This window comes from Phoenix dactylifera, chromosome 1, assembly GCF_009389715.1.
Source record: "Phoenix dactylifera cultivar Barhee BC4 chromosome 1, palm_55x_up_171113_PBpolish2nd_filt_p, whole genome shotgun sequence".
NCBI classification, from domain to species: Eukaryota; Viridiplantae; Streptophyta; class Magnoliopsida; order Arecales; family Arecaceae; genus Phoenix; species Phoenix dactylifera.
In genome coordinates, this window is record NC_052392.1 from 15,792,123 (window position 1) to 15,814,979 (window position 22,857).

At 38.7% G+C, this 22,857-nt stretch overlaps 1 protein-coding gene and 1 long non-coding RNA gene across 13 annotated transcripts; both read left to right on the forward strand.

Moving 5' to 3' along the window:
- The first annotated feature begins 6,171 nt into the window (after positions 1 to 6,171).
- On the forward strand, positions 6,172 to 12,856 carry LOC103705367. 12 transcript variants are annotated; one of them, XR_005512413.1, is made up of 8 exons: positions 6,173 to 6,403; positions 7,909 to 7,942; positions 8,034 to 8,378; positions 8,479 to 8,726; positions 8,884 to 8,964; positions 9,047 to 9,223; positions 10,768 to 11,888; positions 12,538 to 12,856. It is a non-coding gene; the product is annotated as an uncharacterized LOC103705367 (long non-coding RNA). The 12 variants fall into 12 exon arrangements; XR_005512402.1 differs by adding an exon at positions 10,598 to 10,681 and having other exon boundaries at positions 6,180 to 8,378; positions 10,768 to 10,827; positions 11,698 to 11,888; XR_005512412.1 differs by adding an exon at positions 12,217 to 12,457 and having other exon boundaries at positions 6,172 to 8,378.
- A 5,096-nt stretch (positions 12,857 to 17,952) lies between these two features.
- LOC103705368 (protein gamma response 1) lies at positions 17,953 to 21,553 on the forward strand. The gene is made up of 3 exons (XM_008789044.4): positions 17,953 to 18,092; positions 19,090 to 19,837; positions 20,648 to 21,553. Exons 2-3 carry the CDS (start codon positions 19,444 to 19,446, stop codon positions 21,370 to 21,372), a joined length of 1,119 nt encoding a protein of 372 aa, XP_008787266.2. The 5' UTR covers positions 17,953 to 18,092; positions 19,090 to 19,443; the 3' UTR covers positions 21,373 to 21,553.
- The last annotated feature ends 1,304 nt before the right edge of the window (positions 21,554 to 22,857 follow it).

Below are 22,857 nucleotides of genomic sequence, written 5' to 3' on the forward strand. Positions count from 1 at the left end.
TGGGAGGGAGCCTGGCGAGGTGGAGTTCTACAGAATGACTCACACCCATCAAGATCGCAGCTTTGTCTAGGAGTCAAGCGATATGTTGTATGTATTCATCTTTAATTTGTGCAATAATTTTTATTAATTTTATTTTCTCAAACATTAATATGAGACTTTTTTTTCTAAAATATAAGACAGGGTTATATTCCTTATTTCGGAGCATATCGAGAAGTCACCATCATACGACGAGACCAGTTGCGTAAAAACTCAAATGTTCGGCGAATTGATGGGCTCAGAGCGTTATAGTCGAGTGAGGGGTTATGGCATTGAAGTTACCCTCACTTAATTATCTGTAGCGAGCAGATATACCCAAGACACCAAACGAAGTAGAGCACTATAGAAGTTTGTAGTCTGAAGGCAACGATGGAGGAGATGAGGCGAACCATCAGATAGAGACGGAGGAGATGAGGCAGAGCCATCAAATAGAGATACAATCTTTGAGGGCACAGCTTGACCAGATTGCATCTATGTTGCATAGGTTTGTCCCTCCTCGAGCAAATAACTACATCTATTTAAATATTTTACAAAATTATCATATATTTTTATATGAGCTTAATGATTTTCATATTCTTAACTTCTAAAATTTTTATTTTTTATTGTAGGTGCCTGATACTTTCTCTACTCGTAGAGATGATGATGATACCAACGACCGTTGATAGCTCTTAGACTATTTATTTAGAAGTTTTATATGTATATTTTTTATATTTTTTGAAGTATATTGTAAATGTAAATTGACAATATAAATATAATCATATTTGAAAATATGAATATTTTGAATAATCTGTTTGATTGTGACATATGTTATTATATGACTTTTGTTGTGTATGTATTTGGTAAATGTATACAAAGTTTTTAATTTTTTTAAAATATTTTTTAAAAAAATAATTTTTACGATGCTTTAAAGCGTCATTAAAATATATATTAGTGATGCTTATTAGCATCATTAATTAGAGACACAAATAAGTGTCACTGATATAAGACGCTTCATCGCCGATGCTTTTAAAAAGCATCGGCAATTAGCGACGCTTTCAAAAAATGTCGTAAAGTTTTTTTCGACATTAGCATAGCTGACGCTTTTGCAACGCTTTAGAAAGCGTCGGAAATAAAACTATTGGCGCTTATTGCATCGTTATATAGATTAAAAAGCATCGGCAATGTCTGATTTTTTTGTAGTGATTATAACATTACTCCTGGCAAGTGGCTATATGAGTATTGATGCCTGAATTTTGTTGGAGATATGTTCAATTTAGAATGTTGACTATTTGATCCAAATCTACTGTTGGATCCGAATGTAGTGCAATTTGCTTAATGATATGGTTCCCTTAGGATCTACTCAAGTGGACTAGAGAAGTGCATCTCCTCTTTGACTTAAACAAAACCACAAACTCCTTTCACTCTCATGATCTTTTTTTCCTTCTTATCTATATGTTACAATAGAATATTTTTTTCTAAAAAGATGATTTCTGAAAATATGATACCTGAAAAAATAGTTTTGGCATGTTTGATTGATCATGACAAAAGGACACCTTTTAGAGTGGCTTATGTTTGGTTGAGCAACTGCTTTCTTAGGAAAGTTGTATGAAATACATATTACGCGCTTAATAAAGAGAAATACATTATCTATAGATTTTGATGGCTTAATGGTATTTCAAAAAAAAAAAGACTCCAATTCGCAACCGGTAGGAAAGTACTTTTTTCATGTTCCTCATGAATTTTTCTTTTCCATAAAACATGAGAATTTTATTATCATATTAATGCTACTTTTTTATATTTTTTCTTTGAAAACTCCAACCAAACAAAAAATATTTTATTTAATTTTTTGTTGACCATACTTTTCTTCCTACTTTTTTCGCAAACCAAACGAGTCTGTATATTATGCATATACCGAGTAGCCCGAGATACATTGCTTTTGGCTCCTTTACAATAGCTACTTTGGATCCAGCTTTTGCAATAGCTACTTTGATGTTTTTGGTTTAGGGTTTAACCAACATCAAGAACTAAAGGTAAACAACTTTTTTATCTCACTCCCGCGCTTTAACAATGTTTCAATGCGGGCAAATGGTCTCCTGAGATATCCCATTAGCTAACGACCCTTATAACGGCCGTCAACAGCTATTCTTTTTTTTTTAAAATTGAAAGTCATCAACGGCTATTCTTTAATTCAATGCAGTGGTGATGTGGCGATTTGGTATTATGGTTTTATTATATAAATATATGTTTTTATACGACTTACACTGTATCCCTTGTAGCCGGTCCGTCCAAGTCTCGAGCGGAGCGTCAAACCGACCTCCTAGGTTTACACATAATAAGGTCTTTCTACGGGACTCACACCGTATCCCATCGTAGATTATAAAACGCCCCTCCCTCCCGCTTTCGAAAGCGGACGGGTTTCTTTTCCTCTTCCTTCTCCTTGAAGCTCTCAGGCTCCAATCTCATTCACCACCACCGACATCGAGCGGTCTCCTCCGTCCGCCGGAGAGGAATGACTGACGTCGTACGCATATGAATGTCCGCTTCTTTTCTTTGCGTCAAGGTATTAGTTCTTGGCCTTCTCCCCCGACCGTTCTTGGCGCTTCTTTAGATCTATCGCAAGAAAATATCCTCCTCGGTATCACCTTCTCTTTCGATAATTCTTTATGCTTCTTGAGATCGTTCTTGAGATAATTTGCAAGAAGATTTAGGCCTTCGGTTTAGGATTTCAGTAGATGTTCTTTTATTGTTTTTATTTCTCGTAGATCCATCGGTTTAATTGAGAAATTCGGGTTCCGATGCTACACATGTTGTGAAGTGAACTACTCATCTTTTAAGGCTGTTCACCAAGGAGTCGCTTAAAGATCGGACGAGCTGTGGGTATAGTCGGTCCGTCGGTTATTCAGGCTTTCTTTTGAGAGTTTTAAGCGATTTTTAGAAAAACTTTTTGAAAGTTATCTTTATGGTAGCCTATTCCGAATGGGGTATCTTGATGGTTTCCTGAACCCGCCTGCACCTATTTCTAGGGTTTCTCCATATGTGATTTTGTTCTGCTTTTCCTTGATCCCCAAACCGGTTTTTCTGCAGCCAGTGTTTAACCTGATTTAACTTTCTAGGCGCAAGATTTAGTTTTTCAAGAAATCATCTGTTTTAAATTCTTGATAACTTTGTGGGTTGTACACTTATTTGAACGTTGCTGATTTGCTTTGATTGTTGATCTAGTGGTATCACTAATTTGTAGTATCTGTTACTGAAGATTTTTTTTAACTAGGGATTACATTTGCGGAAATACAAATGGCCTCTCTATTTTATACATACTCATGTTGAGTGTTGACATCAGTTTGTGCGGGTGGTCCAAGAACATCTGATCATTTTGCAATAGTAACATGAAAATAGTTGTAGTCCTCATATGGTTGCCCAAGTTGGACTAACCTCAGCTAAATTTTTTTTTGTAAGTTCAAAGTTTTTCGCTGAAGAGCATATATTGGGTACAAGAAAGTTTTAACTCCATCTGTTAGTGTAATCACATTCTTGCCTATTAATTAGATAAGCTTATCTCCAATTTTACCCATTAATCTGATGATTTTACTGACGTAGGCTGAGGAATGTCCCAGTACGACAGGGAGTGGCTACATTGGGGGTATGATGCTTCTGATACATATTTGTTTGTTTGTTTACTTGTATTCAATGTTAATAACAGAAGAGTAAAGCATTTTTTGGCTGGATATTCTTACATCTCCTTTCCATGAATGGTTAGAATCTTCTCTCATTTTAACTTGTTCTATAATCATCTATATGCTTGATAGTTAATGCACAATCACACTAGCAACATCTGCATAAAGAATCTGTGATCTCCCTTATAAAGTGAGTTATCCTCTCTTCAATTGGTTCAGCAATCTGCTGTTGATTATGTTTTAAACTGTGTTTATAGCAGGCATGCATCCTGCTTTCCAAAGAAGCAACTTTGGAGAATATGGTATGAACCTTCGAGATGCTCTTATTTGGCTTCTAAACTACTATTTGTTTACTGTTTGCTTTAAAAGCAGGGAGATTGGATGAATGGGAGATACAAGGACCTGATGTCTCGATCAGACTCTGCAAAAACTAAGCTTGAAGAACTAGTAGCAAAAAAATCCGAAATTACTGCAGCCAGCAACAAGGTATAGCTTTTTATCACGGGTGACAGAACCAATTTATAAAGATGAGGTCTAATGTTCTAGAAGTTGAACATCCCACAAGAAGAAAATGGAAATGATTTTCATTTTCTTAACAGTTAAAGCAGCTTATCGAACAACTAAAGTACAAAATTGAGGACGTCCCAGTTAGTCTACAAAACCCAATTCATAGATGACCAATTATCATTTCTTCCAGGTTCCATTGTCCAGAAATCTTTTTCTGCTTCATGTTTATTGTCATGAGATGCGCTGGTGCACAGAGCCTCTTCTAAAGGAAATGGATGAGAATGCCATGGAAGAGGAATACAAGGCTCTGTTGGGTGATAAATCTGGAGAAATGGAATACTTGCACTCTCTACAGGATCAGATCTATCAACTATAAATGTAGTGGATTTCCGTTTCTAAATAAGCTCTAGTAAATATCACATTTATATGTGCTTAAAATTTGAGAATATGACCCCAATCCCTGAGTGTGGCCTGTCAAACACTCAAGAAAGGTCCAAAACAGCTGAAATGAATAATTAAATGCTAAACCAGTATCATAGACAGGTGACTATTTTTATAAGCACTAAATTGAATTTACTTGATGTGCTAATGCAGCACAGCAAGCCAGCTTCCCCAGTGAGAGGTTTGTGGTCTCTCGCAGCCTGCTCCTGGTGGACCAGGAACTCCGGCAGCTGTGCAGATTTAGCAGAGTTTATGAGCATTTGCCTGATGGCAAATACTTCCGTTTGTTTTCATGGATTTAATGGATTGAGCACCTTCTAGCTGGAGGAGCGCAAACACTCTTTAGAAAATAGGAGCTACTTGGGGATTCCAATCACAGGCAGACGCCTACGTAGGGCGGAGTGCATTTAGATGGAGCAGAGCATCATGCGCAAACTGGAGGGATGGCAGGCCAGTGCTCTCTCCATTACGGAGAGAGTCATCTCGATACGTTCAATCCTGAGCTCGATCCCTGTTTATTTGTTGTCCCATACCATGGTGCCATTGGCTGCATTGCGGTGTATGGAGAGACAATTCAGGAGCTTCCTGTGGGGGCGCCAGGGGGGCAGGAGTGGAGTTCATCTTTTGGCCTGGAAGACGGTCTGCCAATCGACCAGGAGTGAAGGTTTGGGGATTCACTCCCTGATTGAGAGACGGGAGGTGCTCGCGATCAAAGTAGCAGCCAGATTTCTCTTGTAGCTGAGCAGCCTTTGGGGTGCCCTGATACGGGCTAAGTACGGAGATCCAGCTGACGCATCTGTATTCCGTACTAGTTGTTGCAGCTTTTTTGTCTGGAGGGAGATCTGCGCCCGTGCCCCGGTGGTTCTACCGGAGATCAGATGGAAGATTGGGAATAGTCGGAGTATTAACATTTTGGAGGACAACTGGTTCTCTGAGGTCCCGCTTCATAGCTGGCCCACCATGATTGATGTCGACTGTCTGGAGGGGTGCAGACTTTATGATTTACTTACCCCGGGAGGGGGGGCAGGCATGGGACGAGGATCTTATTCGACAGGCCTTTGGGGAGCAGCTAGCCAAGCGCATCCTCTCTATACCGATTTTATCTATGGGGGCAGCAGATAGGAGTGTATGGAGCACGACGGAAAGTTCGGAGGTGAGGGCTCGGAACTTAGCCCAGGTGGTTAGGAGGTTTCCGACCCGACAGATTGAGGAAAGCTGGATCTGGAGGTTGCGCATCCATCCATGAGTGACTATGTTTGTTTGAAAGATGGCTTGGGGATGCTTACCCACCAGAGGTACGCTGGTTCGGCATGGGGTACATGTCCCCTTCGAGTGTCCGACGTGCCCGGAGGTGGAAGAGTCCATCTTTCATGCCATGTTTGGATGCCCGAGGGCCGCCCAGATCTGGGGATGTGCTTGGGGGCCCTATGATCCACGGCTGGGGTGGTCATCGACTAAGGACCTCCTGCTCTTCTTGGAGACTTCAGTGAGGAGGACGGGCCTGGAGGGACCAGGGATCAGAGTTGCCTACCTAGCCTATTACTGCTAGCTAGGTAGGAATGCCTGGATCTTCGATGACAGCAAAGTTCATTCAAGACTGGTTGCGAACAGGACCCTTCGTTATGCGGAGGAGATCCCCGCACTGTCACGCTGTCAAAGCTGCCTAGCTAGCCTACCATCACCAATACCGAGCGGTCTCCTCCATCCACCGGAGAGGAATGACTGACGTCATACGCATATGAATGTCCTCTTCTTTTTTTTGCGTCAAGGTATGAGTTCTTGGCCTTCTCCCCTTACCGTTCTTGGCGCTTCTTTAGATCTATCACAAGAAAATATCCTCCTCGGTATCACCTTCTCTTTCGATCATTCTTTATGCTTCTTGAGATCGTTCTTGAGATAATTTGCAAGAAGATTTAGGCCTTCGATTTAGGATTTCAGTAGATGTTCTTTTATTGTTTTTATTTCTCGTAGATTCATCGGTTTAATTGAGAAATTCGGGTTCCAATGCTACACATGTTGTGAAGTGAACTACTCATCTTTTAAGGCTGTTCACCAAGGAGCTGCTTAAAGATCAGACGAGCTGGGGAATAGTCGGTCCGTCGGTTATTCAGGCTTTCTTTTGAAAGTTTTAAGCGATTTTTAGAAAAACTTTTTGAAAGTTATCTTTATGATAGCCTATTCCGAATGGGGTATCTTGATGGTTTCCTGAACCCGCCTGCACCTATTTCTAAGGTCTCTCCATATGTGATTTTGTTCTGCTTTTCCTTGATCCCCAAACCAGTTTTTCTGCAGCCAGTGTTTAACCTGATTTATCTTTCTTGGTGCAAGATTTAGTTTTTCAAGAAATCATCTGTTTTAAATTCTTGATAACTTTGTGGGTTGTACACTTATTTGAACGTTGCTGTATTGCTTTGATTGTTGATCTAGTGTTATCACTAATTAATTTGTAGTATCTGTTACTGAAGATTTTTTTTTACTATGGATTACATTTACGGAAATACAAATGGCCTCTCTATTTTATACATACTCATGTTGACATCAGTTTGTGCGGGTGGTCCAAGAACATCTGATCTTTTTGCAATTCCTTTTTTTTTATTAAGTCATTTTTACTATAATCACCTTATTTATGGTGTCTATTACTGGAGATATCAATTTGTTTCCTCTAGAATTTGGCTTACAGAAGTAAATTTAGTTTCTCCGCTCTATATGTGCTATTTTTTTGCGGATTTGTGAAATATTGTGTTGTTTGCATTGTTGGTGGTCTTTCATCATCTGATCTTTTTTGCAATTACACTCTTGGTCATCATTAATTGTTATTATGTTTTGTCATCCTCTAACTTTTAATCTTTCACAACATTTAATCTTCAACCAACTTGGCCTCCATGAAATTCTGTCTCAAATGATAGATGCTACACTGCTTATATATTTTTAAGAAAAATGATAAGAAACAATGAAGGTCTTCAGTCATAGCCTAGACAACAATGTTGTTGTCTAATATTAAGTCACCGTCAACAAGTTTTCACTTTTGTCATAATTGCCAGCAGTAGTTTTTTCCTTTATATATATATTAGTCCATAAAAGTAGGTAATCGTTCCCTTTAGCATTATGTTAGAAATTAAATGAGCATCCATTCTCAGACTCATATGCCTGAATCGTTGATGACTAGAGAAGATTAAAGTTAACATGATGTGGAGTGTCTAACAGAGTTGCTCTCATAATTACTTAAGCACAAATAGTACTTTGTTAACACCGAACACTTCTATTGAAGCTCCAGGATCTTAGCTCCTCGTTCAAATCTCCAAGAGGAGGTGAGAGCTTTGGCTGAGCTTTTCCTTTCTTCTACCGTCCAAATTTTTCATCAGCATTTCTCTGTTCTTCCATAAAATTTCTCTCTATCAGATTCTTTGGTCTCTATAGCAAGCATATATTGAACAGAGATTGGTGCACGAGAGAGATGTTGATGGAGGTGTACGTGGAGAATATGAAGAGTTTGTGTGCTTAAATGAACTATGATTCCTTATACTCTCTTCTTTTGTTGCATTTGGATCTTTGGATCTCTATATATTTGTGGAGTTAGGTTTCGTGTAAGCTAATGAGTTTTCTTTGTTTTTTTCTCTATACATGTCTCGCTATCTTTTGTTTGGGGACTTAGTGATCAAGGAGTACATGGGCATGAGATCCATTGAGGAGCAAAAGTAGAAGCATTGATCAAGGCTTTAGAGAGAGAGAGAGCGCTACAGCTAGGTCTTCTTCTCCTGCCCCAGTTATCCCCTTTTTTGCTCTTGTATGTTTTCTTTTTAATTTCTCTTGTTGCTTTGGTGTCAAATCCTTCTCACACATGCAGATACACCAGTGCGCCCAAATACACAGTCTCACACTGCAGCATATATTAGCAACAGAATAGTCGTCTTTAGCTCTTAAGATGGAAAGAATGAAAGCTCTTTCTTTTTTATGAATCTGACCGGAGAAAGACTAAAATACGGCAAATTAATGGCTTTAAGGGCACATGCGAGCAAAGTAGCTCTTTTGTCATCTCTTCAAAGAAATGGCGGCAATCAGTTTCTTGCTGCCTCTTTGTTCTGGAAAGATCAGGTACAGCTATTCCTACCACCACAAGAGATTGTGGGCCCTCGTGCACTTGACACATGTCCAAAGTGGACTGCTTTTAGCTATTCAATTGTGGCATCCATATTTAGCAGTTGAATTACAATTCACCCGGCTATCTTTCTTGGTTGGCGGCTGACTTCAGCCAGGATCAAAACCCTGCCACCTTGCCCTACTATCTGAGCAAGCACTCGATTGTGTCTTTCTTTAGATTTCATTTAGACAGGTATGCAGTAGATGTTCATATTAAATATCTCGTTCTTCTACATGTTTCTTGTAATTACTTACAATAACTAGTGATATTGAAGGTAGGGAGCCTGGAGAGAGCGCGGCTGAACAAGGTGGTTGAAGATATGGTGAAGATAAAGCCTAGATTGACTCTGAGACAGTGGAGACGAAGCAGAGGAAGCTCTCTTACATGGAGAAAGAATCCTCTACCCTTTCCAATGTCATCATTTTCTAAGACATCCAAAGATATTAACTAGGTATATGATATTCTCATTGATCTTGCCATCAAAAAACAAAAAGATATACTCAATGATCTAAAAAGATATACCCTTCAACAAAAGAGATCTCACCCAACTGCATGTATAGTGTTGTTTCTTTATTTGCAAGTTATTGGAGAAGTATGATATATGGGTTGGCAGTGATTGACCTGGGGACAGGTAGGCAGCATATCTAGGTGTTGTTTAGGTATTTTGACAGCTTAACCATTCTTTTCTTTCTCTCTTCCTTTCTTTCTCCCTTCCTCTCTTTTTTTGTTTTGTTTTGTTTGTTTTTTTTTAAAGGTTGGGAGAACTCCAATCATCACTTATAGCCAGTTATTTCATTTGTCGAAACATTGGGATCTCTGCCAACTGCATGTATATTGCTTCTTTATTTGCAAATTTAATTGGAGAAGTATGATATGTGGTTGGCACTTGGCAGTGATTGACCTGGGGACAACTAGGCAGCATATGTGAGTGTTTTAGGTATTTTGACCGGTTAACTACTCTTTCTTTTCCCCTTCCTTTCTTTCTCTGTTTTGTTTTGGTTTGTTTTTTGTTTTTTGTCCTTGGGAGTACTCCAATTGGTTAACTATTGCAATTGGATCTTTTATAGTTGGAGCCAGGCATCACCTAGAGCCTAGTTACTCCATTGTTCAAAATGTGCACACCTCAGTTTCTCATTGAGTGGGTTTGAGATAGGCCTACCTTTTGGTCTGGAATAGAAATTGAATTGTTCTATATATATATTGCAACATATAATTGTTTGAGTTAGCCAGAATCAGTTTATGTGATTGGGACTCAACCTAAATTATTTTGCAGTGACAGCAAATAGACTCGGTGGTACCTGATTGCAATTCTTTTGCATCAATCTAATATATCTGGATTGCAACATGGATATATAAATATAGGATCATCTTAAACATTATCATCTACAAATATGTCTCAATACTTTGGAAGTCAGGTTTATTGCAGGTTGAAAAATCATTACAAAACCAAAACAAACTTTGAGATCTAATGGAACTTTCTTGACCATAAAAATAAAAGATATAATTAGCTTAGCTAGTTAGTTTTGTTTAGCATTTTCAGGAAATGATGCGCCTAAATCTGGATAATGTTTGTCTTGTTCCACAGATCTGCCACTTGCTTTTTGTGGTACCTGTTTCTTTTTATAAAAACATGTCCAAATTTAAATTTTCCACTACTTGCCCAGCCTTGTTTTTTGGGTCTGGTAATTGTTCTAGATGGTGATTAGCTTGAGGGAGGACTTGAGTTAAATTCAGTCTTTAACTTTTAAACCTTGATACCTCTATGAGGATCGCCTTAGCTAATGTTCTGCATGCCTGAATTTTCTTTTGTGATATTGCATGCAAGTCCCTCATCATGTGAGCATGAATGGTACTTGTCGGCTTGTAGCATTGTCTGTTCTAGGCTCAGCAAAGAGAACAGAAGAAAAGGGTAGGAAAATTTATACAGGTTCTGAATTGTATTGACTGATATTGATACATCCTGGTACTCACTTTTGTTTCTCTGCTTCATTGCAGACACTGGAGTTTCTTCAACAAGAAATGGCCATCCTATCAGAAGAAATAAAACAGAAAAAGGTATGCTGCAGTGAGAGTTCTATTACATTTTCTTCATATCGGTTACCAAATTTTTGGTTTTTAATAGATTATACTAATCAAAGATCACAGATGAGTTGAACATCAAACATTAGGCTCTGGTGAAGTCTTTCGAAGCTTTTTTGACCTGTCATATCTCCCCTTTGCTTGTCTTATGCTTCCTGTTTGCAATTCTGTATAACAAAAACTTTTAATATTCATATTTTCCGTTCTTTTTGCCTTGTCGTTAGGACTGGTTGAACTCACATAAGCAGAAAATGATAGAAGATGCTTGACTAGTAAGTTTCAGTAATATTCACTGGGATCCTATGCACACTTGGATACAATATTGAATTGCAAGCACTCCTTGTTTGTATGACTGGTTCAGCTGTACAATAGTAACATGAAAATAGGTACCATATCAATTTTCTTCCTATGAAAATAGTTGTAGTCCTCATATGCAGTTCTTGTTGCCCAAGTTGGACTAACCTCAGCTAATTTATTTTTTTTGTAAGTTAAAGTTTTTCGCTGTAGAGCATGGATTACTTGTATGTGTACAAGAAAGTTTTAACTCCATCTGTTAGTGTAATCACAGTCTTGCCTACTAATTAGATAAGCTTATCTCCAATTTTACCATTAATCTGATGATTTTACTGACGTAGGCTGAGGAATGTCCCAGTATGACAGTGAATGACTACATTGGTGGTTTGATGCTTCTGATACATATTTGTTTGTTTGTTTACTTGTATTCATTGTTAATAACAGAAGAGTGCAGCATTTTTTTTGGCCGGATATTCTTACATATCCTTTCTATGAATAGTTAGAATCATATCTTGTTTTAACTTATTCTATAATCATCTATATGCTTGATAGTTATGTACAATCGCATCAGCAACATCTGCATAAGAATCTGTGATCTCCTTTATAAAGTGAGTTATCCTCTCTTCATTTGGTTGAGCAATCTGCTGTGACCTGATGTCTCGATCGGACTCTGCAAAAAGCCAAAAACTAAGCTTGAAGAACTAGAAGCAAAAGAATCCGAAATTACTGCAGCCAAGAACAAGGTATACCTTTTTATCATGGGTGACAACGAATTTACAAAGATGAGATCTAATGTTCTAGAATACTTGCACTCTCTACAGGATCAGATCAATCAACTATAAATGTAGTAGACTTCTGTTTCTAAATAAGCTCCGGTAAAAATCACATTTATATGTGCTTAAAATTTGAGAATGTGACCCCAATCCCTGTGTGTGGCCTGTCAAACACTCAAGAAAGGTCCAAAACAGCTGAAATGAATAATTAAATGCTAAACCAGTATCATAGATTACTGATACACAGGTGACTATTTTTATAAGCACTAAATTTAATTTATTTGATGTGCTATTGCAGCACAGCAAGCCAACTTCCCCAATGAGAGGTTTGTGGTCTCTCGCAGCCTGCTCCTGGTGGACCAGGAACTCTGGCAGCTGTGCAGATTTAGCAGAGTTTATGAGCATTTGCCTGATGGCAAATACTTGCGTTTGTTTCCCTGGGTTTAATGGATTGAGCACCTTCTAGCTGGAGGAGCGTAAACACTCTTTGAAAAATAGCAGCTACTAGTTTTTCAGCCTGTAATAAAATCCTATAGATGGTAGTTACTGCAGCACCTGCGGTTTGGCAACCTTTGGTAATGATGTTGTAACTTTTGTATTGTATCTTCTTTGCCCACAGGGAATTTCACAAGCTGTTACATGACAATGTGGAGAAGAGTACAGGGTAGAGCTGATGGGTGAAGGTACGGGTTGCATGCTCAAGACCTCAATACTGTTCAAAACTGTGCAATGCACTGAACACTGGTCTTTGTAAAACTGGTAAACACAAAAAATTTGGGGAAAAAAGAAGAAAGAAAACTAATGGTTATATTATTGGTAGACTTGGACTGTGTGATGTGCTGTTAAATTCTACGTTCTTGGGTTCAGGTAAGTAATCATTGCTAAAGATTTGTCACTTGTTTTATTACTCAATTTGATGATCGATTAATCATGAAAAAGATCAGGTTCTTTATGTCCAGATATCACATGTACATGTAACTTGAAGCTGACAAATGTCAAGTAACTTGTGAGCAAATGACTCAATATCATGTTCAAACACAGATTTCAGAATTAGGAACAAATGCTGGAATATGCTGTAGAATGTGAAATGTAATTTGATAGAAGCTTGTGCGATAATAGGGGTGCAAATGGATCAGGTCGGGTCCTGAGTAATCTCGACTCGATCCAGTTTTTTGTTCGGATTCTAATTTTGGATCCAGATTCGACCCAATTGAAGATCGAGTCAGATTGTATCCAGGGCTACAATTTTTTATCCAACAAGTGATTCGGGTTGGGTCGGATTCATGTATAGCTCAAATCCGATCCAAAAAAATTCAGATCCAGATCAGGTCCAAGTCGGGTTCGGTCCAAGTCTGGATTATAACACAAAAAAAAAGAGCTGGAAAAAAGCACTGCACCAAAAAAAAAAAAATCCACATACACATGGGTTTTCAAGTTGTAGGGCTAAATGCCCAGTATTTTTATGTTGAGATCAAGGCTAAACTACTAGCCTAGGATCATAGGATTCTGTAAACAAATTTCAACATAAAAAGAAATGGTAATTCAAACAAGAAAGAAAAGGCTGAAATAAGGAAAGAGTGGAGAAGCCTTCGGGCTCGTTTGGTTCGCGGGAAGCATTTTCCTTCCTAGGAATATGATTCCTGGGAAACAAATTCCTAGGAAGAGAATGCCTAGGAAAGTAATTTTGGCATGTTTGGTTGACCATGGGAAAGTGACAAATTTCCAAGGTACTTATGTTTGGTTGGCCATCCACTTTCCTAGGAAAGTTATATATAATTTCTATTCTGCCCTTAATAAAAATTAGGTTTTTAATGCCTCTTTAATGCTTCTTTAATGCTGAAAGGACTTTTTGGGAAAAAGTAAAAATGGAGTGATTCCCACCTCATGGGAAAGTAACTTTCCCATGTTTCTCATGGGAAAGACTTTCCCATGAAATGTGGGAATCACATTCCCATGGGAATATAACTTTCCCTTCTCTCTCCTTTGAAAACTCCAACCAAACAAGAGGCATCTCATTACTTTCCCGTTGACCACACTTTCCCCCCTTCTTTTTCCGCGAACCAAACGAGCCCTTCAAGTAACCAAATCCCTCCTCTCTGTCTCTCCACCCAAAACAAACATACTGTCCCCAACTTCCCAATATGCCCCTATTCACGCTAGGAAATTCTCCATCTCCCTTCCATCAAGGGAAAGACTTGTAGCCAGCTCCTTTTCGCGTTTTATATGGGGCCTTTGCTGCCTTCTGGTCCCGGACCACGGTTGGACACAGAAAACAGGGCAAGGGACAAACTAGGGACTTCGATGCCGGTGGTCACATGCTTATGTCCTTTGTAGCATGTAGGGAGTCCCTTCTTTCTAGTCGGCACAACGGTCATCGCGAGTTGAAGATATAGGATTTCGGAGGAGGAAGATTTAGGGCTTCGGAGGAGGAAGGATGGAGGATAACAATGTAGAGCAAGTTGAAGATTTAGGATTTCGGAGGAGGAAGATACCTTGGGAGAAGGGACGATGCACGCAGCACGCTGAAGTTGCCGAATGCCGAAGAGGCTTGCTGAATCGCTGCAGATCTAGGGTTTTGCTCCGTAGGAAGGAAAGCTTGAAGGGGGAGAATGGAGATGGACCCGGGAATGAATGGTTCTCTAGGATTCCTCCGCCCCTCAGCACTCAAGGAAGGGAGGGTTCTACTTCTCTAGGGGACTCAAGGCTTTCGATTTAGGCCCTGTTTGGGGAGTTGTTGGCATTAGTGCTGTTGGAAGTAGAGTTGTTGGAAGTAGAGCTTTTATAAAAAGTTATTTGCTATTTGGTGGAGCTTTAACATTTGTTTGGTAAACAAACTGAGCAAGTACTTTTGTATAACAAAATGACCATAAAGGATATTACTAGTATTATACAACAGAGCATAATCAAATATAATATATATTAATATATAAATATATAATATAGTATAATATTAATGTAATGTAATATAATATTATTATAATATAGTACTATAACATTATATACTATAAGATAATAATTTAATATAATATTAAATTATTTAACACAATATATCAATGTATTATAATATTATATTATATTATATTATATTTATAGTATAATATAATAATAAATGTATAAAATATTATAATTATTAGCGTAAATTAATTTTCACTCCTCTGATGATCATTATCTCTCTAATAAATTTTCTAGCTAGGTGATAAAATTGGTTAAATAATTACTAATATTTATTTTATTTATTTTATTTATTATTTTATTTCATTGAAATATATTTATTTATTATCTTATTTATTTATTTATTCATTTATTTATATACAAATTTATTTATTTATTTATTCTTTTCTTTTCTTCTTTTTTTCTTTTCTTTTTTCTTCTCCTCTTCTCCTTCCTTCCTCTCTTTCCTTCTTCTCCTTTCTTCTCCTCCCGCGAGGCCGGCAACGCCGGAAGGGGGCCGGGATGGCGGACCGCAGCGCCTGCTAGGGAGGCGGCGGCCATGGCTGTCTCTTCCTCCCCTTCCTCTTTTTTTTTATTTGTTTTACTTCCCACCACCCGAAAGCTGTGGTGGGTCGCATCGACAAGCCGGATGTCTGTGCTGGCTCGCCGGGGCGACAGGCCACAGCGGCGGCTAGGGAGGTGGCCACTGGTGGTGGCTGCCACCGTGGGCAGCCACAAGCTGCCTCCCACAACAACCAAAAAAAAAAAAACACAGGGCCGACGGCGTTGAGAAGAAGAAGGAGATAGAGAGGGGGGAGAGAGAAAGGGAAGGGTGAGAGGGAAAGAGGCAGTGGGATGAAGGATTTTGGGAGGAAAAAGAGACTTTTAAATAGGGATATTTTGGTAAAAAAAAAGCTTTCTGATAAAGCTAAAAATAGCATTTTTGAAAAGCTCCAAAATAGAGCTTCTCCCAAAAAGCTGTTTTCAGCTTTCTGGAAAAGTTAAAACAGCTTTTCAAATTTTTTACCAAATATCGTTTTTCATCCAAAAATACTTTTGAAGGATTAGAAAGTACTTTTTGGCCCTTCAAAAGCTTCCTCAAATGGAGCCTTAATAAAGCTGCAAATAGGCTCATGAGTTATGGGCTTATGGCTGAATCGATGATGGCTCTGGCCTCTAGCTGATGCTTAATCAAATAATCAATAGAATGGGTTATGAGTTATGGGCCTGAAGACTAAAAAAAAATGGGTTAACCAATTAGTGAATAGGTTATGGGTTGCGACCTGCGAGCCTAAACGGATAATCCGGGTTTGGATCAGATCGAATCGGATCATTGGATAAACGATCCGCATTGACCCAAAAAAATGGATCGGATCGGGTCGGATCGAGATTGTGTTGACCCAGACCCAACCCGAAATACAGAACAGGTCCATGGGTCCTCTAAAACGGGTCGGACCAGATCTAACTGAATCGGATCGGGTCGGATCATGAATCTTCGGGTCATGGGTCGCCCGATCCATTCGTAGCCTTACATGATAATTGATAAAACAATACCTAATAAATGTGCCAAAAAGAGACCATTAATAAGTTCAATAACCTACATTGGCACATTGGTCGAGGTAGTTCTGTTAGGAACTTGGAAGATCATTGGGTGAGTGATGCATCTCAAAAGAGGTCAGCGGCTATGTTTGATATATATCAAATCCAAGACACTACAAAAGTCAGCGATTTCATCAGTCAAGAAGGAAATTTGTTTCAAGGACTATTGCAACCTGGATCCTCTCACTTCTTCCAGTGGATGAAATGCATGATGTTATTGGATGAAGAGTTATGAGAAGGTTTTAAGGTCTTCGATGTCTATAAGCAATTCTGATGATAAAAAAATTGGCGGGCAGAGGAAAGCTAGCACACTTTGTATTTTGGACCCTGATGACCATGCTGTCTCCCGGAGTCATAAATTCAGGGCCATAATTGCTATTCACTTGACTGTTTTATTTTTTATATCAATGTTTACTTTCTTAGAATTATGTCACGTTTACGTGTCTTTTTTTTTTTTTTTGGCTACAATATGACACTTTGGATGCAATGCCATCCGTAGCTAGGGGAACGGCCCTAGGTGTTGGAAACTTGTAAGGAATATGATCATGATTTAAGTCCTCTCTGCTTGCTCAATTGTTGCCAACCAAATCCACATTGGCACTTATTGTGGCCAAATCAGAAAATTGGCACTTATTGTGGCCAATTTGCCCACCCTACCCTCCAGATCCGACTCAAATTGGAACCGATCTCTCTCTCTCTCTCTCTCTCTCTCTCTTGTGCAAGGAGTAATACCATCCAATCAAGTGTTTGGTTGCTTTTCTATGATTTCATTTTGCACATATTGTATATATTCTTTAAATTTAGTGATAGGGTTGTATATTTCGTGTGAAAGAAAGATTCACCCTCTTTTTTTTTTTTTTACATAAATCCACCATTGGATCACCCATCATGTAGATCTTAAAACACTCCAAATTTTATTATTCATCCATCTATACAAAGCTTAAATTGGACAGTGGTGGATTTGCGTGAAGAAAGATGAATCCGAAGCCAACTCGTCCAATTTATCCCCTTCAAGGTTGGATAGCTAACCTGACTTGTGCCACAAACTCACGGCCAAAAGCTTAAATACTTTGCTTGTTCTTTGGTTGGGTAAGCTGAATTAACGTATGGTTGTTTACGGAATGGAAAGCCTATGACACAAGGTAGCCTAATGGTCCCATCTAAATGATATACATTGTTACAACAGGTCATGCTTCCAGGTTCCGATGAACCATAGAAACCATGGAAGTAGTCAAATGGACATCATCGACCTACGGCATGATTCGCGCCTGCCTCGGCCATGAGTCCCCAGCGCCCTCACCAATCGCTCGAGCCCCAGACATATTGTACAACTCCGCAACGATCTATATCAATTACGGCCTGTATGGATGGTGACGGCCCAATCCTTTGGGCCCATCTAGCGACGCAGGGATCTTTTGGGCTCATGTGGCGACGTAGGGATTTCGGCCCACGCGATCGCTTTTCCCTGGGAGGGAAGCTCTTCGTTCAATGCGAGCCTCCAAAATCAGCCGCGACCGCGCAAGCGAGCCAAAAAAAAGAGATCCAGAGAGAAAGGGTTTTTCTCTCCGAGGAAGAGATCTCTGGCCTCCGAGGTTGCTTTGGGCTCGGCTCTCGGCGAAGCTAGGGTTTCTCTTCTCATTCCCGGTGAGCATCTCTCTGATTCCTCCGCTCTGAAATCTCTACTGCAAATTTCGGTTTTTTTTTGAAAAAAAAATTACAAAAGAAAAAATACCTTTGTTTTGAGGGATGATCTTTGATTCGCGTCCGTTTGCTTTGGCGTTTCGATCCTAGAGGTAGGAAGATTAGGTTATGGACGCTCTCCAACATAGAGAGATAGGGTTTTGCTTCATTAACAAAGGCTGTTAAAAGGAGTTTTCCATATTAAATCACCACAGGTTTCGCTAATAATGAGTCATGTTGGAGTGCTATTTCTTCTCCCGTAAATCTTAGACAAAAGGTGTCTTTGAGCTCGAGAGTCGGTTTCGCTATAATGATGAGTCATATTGGAGTGCTATTTCTGCTCCCGTGAATCGTAGACCAGAGGTGTCTTTGATCTCGAGAGTCGGTTAGCGGTGGAAATTGATGACCGAATTGTGGAATGAGGTTCCAAGAAACCATAACAGATTCGAGCTCCAGTAGAAATAGGGTGCGTTGATATGTCCAACATTAAAGTGCAGTGATCTTAACTTGAAAACTTCGTGCTATGGATTGTGAAAGGGTGTTGACTAGAAAACTTATTTCAGTGGATGGTACAAGAAATTTAAAACATGTCTGACTACGTTCTTCTGATAAGGCTCAGATGGGAGCTCTTCTTTGCATTTCGTGGCATTGATGAGCTGTTTTGCAAATAAAAATCCTAAAGAAAATTTCCTGGACAATTTGAAGAGAATTTGCTTTATTTTGCATATTAATATTCGCTGTTATGTTTTAGTAATTTATAGTTCATACTGTTGCATCTTGTTCTGTTGATTATGCTTTTCTGCATTGTTGTTTGGACTTCTGTGTTTTTACCCATTAAGAAATATAAGAAAAAGGCAAATCATAAGCAGCAATCTGTCACGTTGTTCCCATTTCGACTTATTGATGAACAGATATATGGATTTATTCATGATTGTAATTGGTTATTTTATTATGACCGTAGATATGCAAGGGAACCTGCAGATCTCTCCAGATTTGGAGCACTCTACTGACAGTGGCGATTCTAAATACTTATGTGAGCTCAGCACCATTCTCGTTGCTACCATTCAAGAAGTAAAAGACCGGGTTTTCTCAAATAGAGTTTATTTTCTGCAGTCAGCTATATCCAAGTTTCCAATCAAGATCAAAAGTTCTACAGAGAAGTCTAGTTGATGCCAGGAAAGCCGCAGAGGATGAGTGGAAGAAAAAAGAAACTTCCCTCTTACATCGAATAGAAGAGATCACTGTCGAAAAGAAACATGATCAAGAAAGAATCCAGGAACTGAAGTGTTCTGCAGAAGAAAGTAAGGCCAGGTTAATGAGCACTGAGCAGTTGCTGAACAAACATGAAGTTGAGAAAAAACTTCTTTTGGATAAACTGGAAAGCATGGAGAGAAATGAAGAGATCATCGCTGAGCTCAGAAGGCAGCTTGAGCAAAAGACAAGGGAGATTGCTGAGGAAAAGGAGCTGCAACAAAAGTTATTGCAACAAATTGAGGTGAAAGATCAAAAATTGTTCGTAGAGCAGGGCAAAAGAAGAGCCTTAATCGAGGATTTTAGTAAATTGAAAGAAAGTTACAGACACTTAAAATCTCAATACTATTTTTTAGTTGGAAAGATTGGTGATACAACAGATAAAAAATATCATCCAGAGAGGATGGAAGATGAAAGGGCATCACCAAGGCCTCATCTGAACAAGAGAAGCCTCAATGGTAAGAGTTTATTGTTTAGCTTACCTTTTAATGTAAGTACATTTAAATTTTAAGAAAAAAGTCTCTAGAAAGCACTTGACCTAAATCAAGTTAGAAGAAATGTGTTCCAGAGAGGACTTTTCTTTTGGTGAATTTTCTAGTATAATGGACAAAAGCGTGATTATGTTAGGAAAGCCGCTAATATTTTACATGGGAATAGTTTTGTATGAATTTGTGAACTAAATGATGTTCATCCAGATTATTATGGTAGTTTGAATGCATAATTGAGATCGGCATTTTATGTGTTGTACTGTACTGGGCAATATGAATGTACTGTACTGGGCAGTATGGGATGTACTGTACTGACCTGTATGGTACTCATGCAGCATAAATGTTTGTTACGCCGTGATATCGACATATGGTATAGGTGATGTATTGACTTCAACCATGTACCACGTGTAGGTACAGCGGCATACCATACTGGCAAGATATCAGTAATACTTTAAACATCGAGACAAATAATCCTTTTCTCTGATTTTTTATCACTTGCAAATTGAGATAAAAAGGAGGGGCACCGAGCTTGCATCCATACCAAGTGAACTGAAGATTGGGAATATCCTTCAAGTATTATCAAGATATTAGATCACTTTAGTATTTTTTATAATGAAAGATGTCGTGCTTTTGTTAGAGAGAGAGTTTTATAATCACTCTCCAATACATAGTATTATAAGGAAATTCTTAATCAGATTTTCTTCATCCTGCCTATTTGTCCAGGACAACTATTTTTTTGAGAAGATATTAAATTAAAATTAAATTTTGACTGTGTTGTAGATATAAAAGAAAGTGATCAAGAGGTCACCCAGCTTGCTTCTAAGCCAAGAGAAAGGACTACTGATATTGTTCTCAATGAAAAGCCTGAGGCCAGCCGAGATTTGGAACTGGTTAAAGGTTCAAATACTGATTTCCGCATCAGTATATCATCGAATTCAAGTGTCCTCCAACCAAAGAGCGTTGCTGTTAATACAAAACCCGAGTCATTATCTGGCATGAGGCGAGCTAGTTCATGTTGGAGGAATACTAGGGCACGTCAAGGATCAGGGGTTGCAGATCCACATGATGACTTTCTTGACAGTCCTATGGAGACTCTGAAAAACTTGAACAGGGGCCTTCTTGAAGAAGCACAAGGTCTTCCTGTCCCTCCTCCGCAGGACATGGATTTTAATAACTCAGATGATGAGACACAAGATATGAATGCTGACGCTGCTCCACGGCAGCAGCATATTTCAATTCTAGATTCAACAAGCAAGGGATTTAAATATGTGGAGCCTGTGAGAAAGAAGGTTGAGCGGGAGAATCTCAAAGGAGTTGAGTGCAAGCAGTGCAAGAAGTTCTATGATGTGGTTTTACCTGATGGAAGTAGAGGAAAAGGAAGCAGTTTGGACACCGTAAGCATGCGTTGTGAGCATCATGATGGTGTTTCAAGGCATAGGTACAGGTATGCGCCTCCGATGACCCCTGAAGGATTTTGGAATATTGGATTTGATTCAGATGTATAAAGTCTTCTCTATAAGCATTCTTTGTTGATCGTGTAGACTGTTATCTGAAGTGGAAGCAATTCTTTTGTTGTTTGCTTATCTTTAATCATGACTGTTAATTTGCTTTTTGAGGTCCAATTAATGTTAGACTTGGGCAACATGAGGTTCTTAAAAGGTAATGGATGGAGTAACGTCTCTCAAATGTTGCTTCTAGAACATTAACTGTTGCAATCAGTTATGCAGCTGACGATTTAGCAATTTCTGGATCTTGAGCATTGGGATGGAAAATTGGCAATCTCTAAATCACTTATAAGTTCCAATATGGATTTACCTATGAGCATTTCCTCCCATTTTGTGACAGAAAGTAACCCCTTTGATCGAATAGACCTGATCGGGGTCATTTTTTTCAGCCATGTGAAACAGCATCAGATATGAATTACTTCTTTCTGATTTCATTTTACTTGCTTATTTAATGATGGTTCTCAGTCATGTTTTTTTTTATTGATTTGATTTTCTTTTCTTTTAAAGTTCCAAGTATATGCAAAACGTGTTTGCGTCGTATTGTGAAATTTGATTAGCATAATGAAGAACTTTAATTTTAGTAATATTTTCAAATTCAGATTCTCATGCACCGCATTTGTCATCTATATTTACAACTCTCCCTAGTAACCAATAGTTTCTTCCCAAAAATCTCACTTTCCAGAAATTTCAGATTAAAGGAATAAAAGAGCATGCTGGTCAATGGTTAAAACATAAAAGCATGCACCAGGCTCTAGACGTGTTGAACTTTGACAGTATGACTGAGATTTTGGATAGTTCCCTCCAGCTTTCCTCTTCTTTTTTCTTTTTTTTTTTTTTGACAAGGAACAAGTGAATGGGAAGCTATTTCAGACTTCAAGTTTCAAGTATTGTCAGATCCTCTCTCTTTCAAATGTAAGGCATTCATGAGTATTCAGTAGGGTATGGCTCTGGTTTCTATTGGTGTGTGCTTCAACAGAAATGTTGTTGATTATTGAGGATGTCCGAGAATGCCATGGCGAGAATTCTGTAAGATTAAGGTGCGGCTAACTATAAAACCCTACCCACATACATCTAGTCTTCTATATTTCCTTCTTTAACCGTTATTTTGCTGTATTTTGGAAATTAGGCCTCCCGCCATAGGCTGATGCCAATTTTTCATCTTGAGTTCTCATTACTTCTTCTGCCAAAAATTATATCATGGATGATACAATGATTTGTAAAACCTTTGAAAGCTCATGTGATTTTAAAGGAACATTTCATGAATGGTTGATATAAAATTATCTAAGTAGAATGACTGATGTAGGTTACATGCACATTAATTGTCATCATTCACGATGAACAAGCGAGAGAGATGCTTCCTTCATATGTTTATTGCTCTCATCGGAGAGGATTTTCATTTTTTCAGTAAACTGTTTTGAGGTTAACAGCAGCTATAAATATCCTTTGTGTAACTTACTACATGTGTACGTTCTTGGCTGCCTCTTT